A 4197-nucleotide genomic window follows, 5' to 3' on the forward strand; every position below is an offset into this window, starting at 1 on the left:
TTTTTTTTTGGAAAGACAGTCTGTCAGCCTTTCCCACAGCGCTTCCCCGCTGTACAAGGAGACAGTATTGCGCTATGACCGCAGGAGAAACGAGGTCCAGACTCAGAGAGCKTTTCTGCGTCACACCTGAGCACTGACTTCACCTGCACTGACTGTCGCCTCGCTGCGTCACCATGTGCCGCGGTGCGCGCTCCTCCCGCTGCGGGCAGTGTGGTCGTTCGGCAACTGACCAGAGGACGCGCCATCACGTAAACGTAAACAGTTCGGCGTTCATTTTCGCACACCCGAACCAGGTCTGGATAAGTTGTTTTTTTTTTTACCCCTCTTCATTTGCGCTCTCAGCCTCGCTGCGTCACCATGTGCCGCTGTGCGCTCTCCTCCCGCTGCAGGCGCACCGTCACGTAAACRTAAACAGTGGTCCGGATAAGTTATTATTTTTTTACCCCTCTTCATTTACGCTCTCAGCCACGCTGCTTCCTGCTTCCTCTGTTTTGACTCCAGCCGGTTAAGTCATCAAAAATAATTGCGCGGTTGGCCGGTAGACTACAGATCTCTATCATAGGACAAATTTATATCATTTCTACCGTATATCGTTTATATCACGCATTCCTAGTGTAAACTGCAGAGTCCTGACCTGTAGATGAGTGTAAACTGCAGAGTCCTGGCCTGATGCTGTAGCTCGTCTGTGCTGGCTCATTCTTTTGAACAGTGGCTGTTTTGTTTCCCCAATGTATGACTGACCACAGTCCTCCTGACACTTAACAGCATACACTATATTTCTCTGTTTTTGCCGGGGAACTGGATCTTTGGGGTGAAATGTTGGACTTCCTGGTATTTAATTTTAACCCAGGTGTCATCATCATACCTGAACCAATGGCTCGGTGGTGTCCCTGTAAAGGACATCAGAGCTCTCTTTTCCACCTCCTCCATGTACAGGTTTGCAACAATAGGGRAAACTGGGGAGCCCATAGTACACCCATGTTTCTGCCTATATTATTGTCCCCATTTGTGAAGTAGATTGACTCCAGGCACAGTTGTTCTGTGGAAAGAGTGGTTCTGCTGCAGAGAGTGGTGTAAAAAGCAGCAGTTGTCCCCCTCTTACAATGCTGTTATTGCAAGTATGACCCTGTGATCAGGGGCCTCATGCATAAAGGATTGCGCAGCTTTCACACTAAAAGTTGACGTACGGACACGTTTAGAAAAGTGCGCCGCACCAAAATATTCAGATGTATAAAACTGTGCGCACTCATGTTCCTGCGCACCTTTCCTTTATACATCCCAATGAACGTGGAACTGAGCGCACGTGAGACACCTCCCCTGATACACCTCCATTTAAATCTGTAAAATAGATGTAAATGTGTCCAGCGTGTGAGATTCTTCTCAGATTCCTCTCTGTGGGATCAGAGATGATTTTTAGATGCAGGAAAATTATACATTAAACTGTAARTGAGTGAGAAAACTGTCTAAATAARTAGTGKGKGTCATTGTTTTAAGTGGCGCATTCGCACGGGATAACCAAAGCTGAGATTTTTCTGAAATTTACAGACATCTCCCAAATGTGATGTTGAAGCCTGGTTTGTTGTTGTCTATTTAGTTGAACACGGCGTTGAACGGACGTTTAAAAAAAGTTAATTAAAATGAAATAAAAAAAAACAATAAACATTACGTTATCCACTTTTTCTGCTCTCCTTTGCTTTCCTGCGTTACAGCAGGCGCTGTCATCTCCACGTACAGACCCCCACCCCACCCCCACGAGCGGGTACGAGTGGTAGCCTACGGATTTTTTGCAAAAAATATAGATTTTTGAGGCTCGTTAGACAGGTAAACGTCCAAAGGGGTTGACATATACGTATGAACACCTTCCCAGCTGGCGAGGGTGCGTGCGCCTGGTGCAATAATCTACCCAAAGCTTGAGCCTGCTGCGCTACGGCCACAACTCAGCATCAGCCAGAAGGTTACACACAGAAAAAATAATTATTCTTACCGTACAGTGAGCCACCATTTGCATCCGATTTTGCTCCCTCTCTTCAGCCTTTTTTATTTTGTTATTATTTTTTTATGTCACACGTAATGTGTCGGGTTTTTCTGGCCCGGGACCCAAAAGATTTTCAGCTATGTGACAAAAATATAAAACCGTTTACAGACTGGACTGAGGTTCTTTGAGCATTTTTAGACTGATCTATTTTCTTGTCTGAGGTTAAATGATTTTCAGTCCTGGGGTTCAGTTTCATGATCGTTCAGTTTAAACAATAAAAACTCAAACTAAAATAAAAATCTGACAGCGTGTTCACATGCTCCTTACATCCAGAAAACACAACAAAGTCATATTTCTGTGGATACAGGTCAGATTAATGACTTTGCGGGTTAAAACTGTCGACTGAAAAACTTTGTGCGGCTGCCGCACATTCTCAAGGCAGGTGAAAAATGTGCGTAAATATATGCACAATTTCACGCAACGTTGGTTTTGATACATTTTTTGTGCACATGCACCGTTTATACATGAGGCCCCTGGTGTGAATCAGGGCCCCAAGGATAGTCAGGTGATTCAGGGCTCATGACCCTCTATGAACAATAGAGCTAATCAAGCCTATTGTTAGGCGATGGTCCTCTTTTGCATGTGACTTAATAGAGCTAATCAAGCCTATTGTTAGGCGATGGTCCTCTTTTGCATGTGACTAATGTGTTTGTCCACCATGTGGGGGCGGAGCTTACAAGGCTTGAGTTCACCTGAAACTCCTCAGACTGGAGTCTCAAAATTTTAAAGAAGAACCTGTCTCTACTTAACTTTTTCTTTTTGGTTTCTCCTCCTGGGTTACTGAGATGCATCAGAACTTTATTATGCATAATTTGTACATATTTTATAAAGCACAATAAAAATTCTTTTTAATTTTATGTTGGAACCACTTTGAATAAAGGACACATCTGCTCACTTTGGTGAGAACACACCAACCAGCCCGAGTCCCTTAGCATGGCGCTTTGAGGATCCTGTAGAGTGAAGAAGTGTCAATTTTATTGTTGTGTCAAAAAATATAGCTTTCAGTCTTCCCTCTTGTATGTAACTGGGTCAGAAATGTACCAAACAGTCCCAGAAATGACACCCCGTTTACCATGTTTAGTTTTAATAAAACTAAAAAACAGATTTTAGGTTTGGTCCTGGAGCAGAYTACATCAGTGTTGATCTGCTGATTGTCTTTATGTTTCGTGTGTGCCATCTCATCCTGGCACTTTGTGTGGTTTGAAGTGTGATTTCTTGTTCAGTTGTGTGTGTTGTGTTTTCTTGGGTAAAAGGATTCTTTCTTTCCTCTGCTGCCTTCAGCCACAGAGCTGCTTTTAGTGCAATTAGGCCTGGAATGTGACTTTCCCGCTGAGTGGTATCATGGAGATGCTCCTCAATAAAATCTGTGTTTTTACTTTTAGTTATTCAACTGTAAAAACCGTTCATATTATAATGAGAGGGATGCTGGTATAATTCAATAATTCTATGCTGTTATTTGTGATTCAGTTAAAATACACTAAACCGACAGAGCTTTGAAAGCTGTGATTACAGCTGTGAGTTTATTGTTTTAAAAGTTTCTCACTTCCACACAAGCYAGCCTTGTCTTTAAACGCTGCTGCTGTTTGTTTTCCAGGCACCGCCGTCCATGGTCAGCACAGAACAGAGACAACACGCTGAACATGTTTTCCTCTCATTCAGAAAGTCCAAATCCCCATTTGCCATCTGCAAGCACATCCTGGGTAATTATTGAAGAAAAAAAATCCTTTCTATGTTCATATTAATAGTAACCTAAAAGAAAAAAGTATGATTACTTGATTTTTGAGTCATTGTTGCATATTCYCTGTGACATTTTTGGACATATTCTAAGTTAATTTGAGCTTCAGATTCTGGTGTTTTGGTCAAACCTTTGAGCTGTGATATTTGGGTAAAACACAACAATCTTCTTTGCAGTTGGAGTGGGGATATAATAAACATAAATTTAGCAGGGGTGCAACAATACATGTACCTGTATCGAACAGTTCTTTAGGTTCAATACACACTTGTATCAAACAATACAGATTTTTAAAATATATTTTATCAGCTTGTCTTCTGAAGAAGCTCTGTGTTGAAGGATCGGTGGATCTGTGTTCGACTACTCCACCTAGGCTGCATTTTTGAGTGTAGATCCACTGAGAAACTTGCTGTTTCAGCAACATTTAATT

At 42.2% G+C, this 4197-nt stretch overlaps 1 protein-coding gene across 1 annotated transcript in view; it reads left to right on the top strand.

The window, feature by feature from the left end:
• Positions 1-4197, top strand: part of xpo4 (exportin 4) — a gene marked incomplete in the record, with an annotated part of 131137 nt that overhangs the window by 1691 nt on the left and 125249 nt on the right. The window contains 1 exon segment of the mRNA XM_014028491.1: positions 3630-3735. Coding sequence (XP_013883945.1) covers positions 3630-3735 — 106 coding nt within the window.

The sequence above is a fragment of the Austrofundulus limnaeus genome, unplaced genomic scaffold (assembly GCF_001266775.1).
Source record: "Austrofundulus limnaeus strain Quisiro unplaced genomic scaffold, Austrofundulus_limnaeus-1.0 Scaffold769, whole genome shotgun sequence".
NCBI classification, from domain to species: Eukaryota; Metazoa; Chordata; class Actinopteri; order Cyprinodontiformes; family Rivulidae; genus Austrofundulus; species Austrofundulus limnaeus.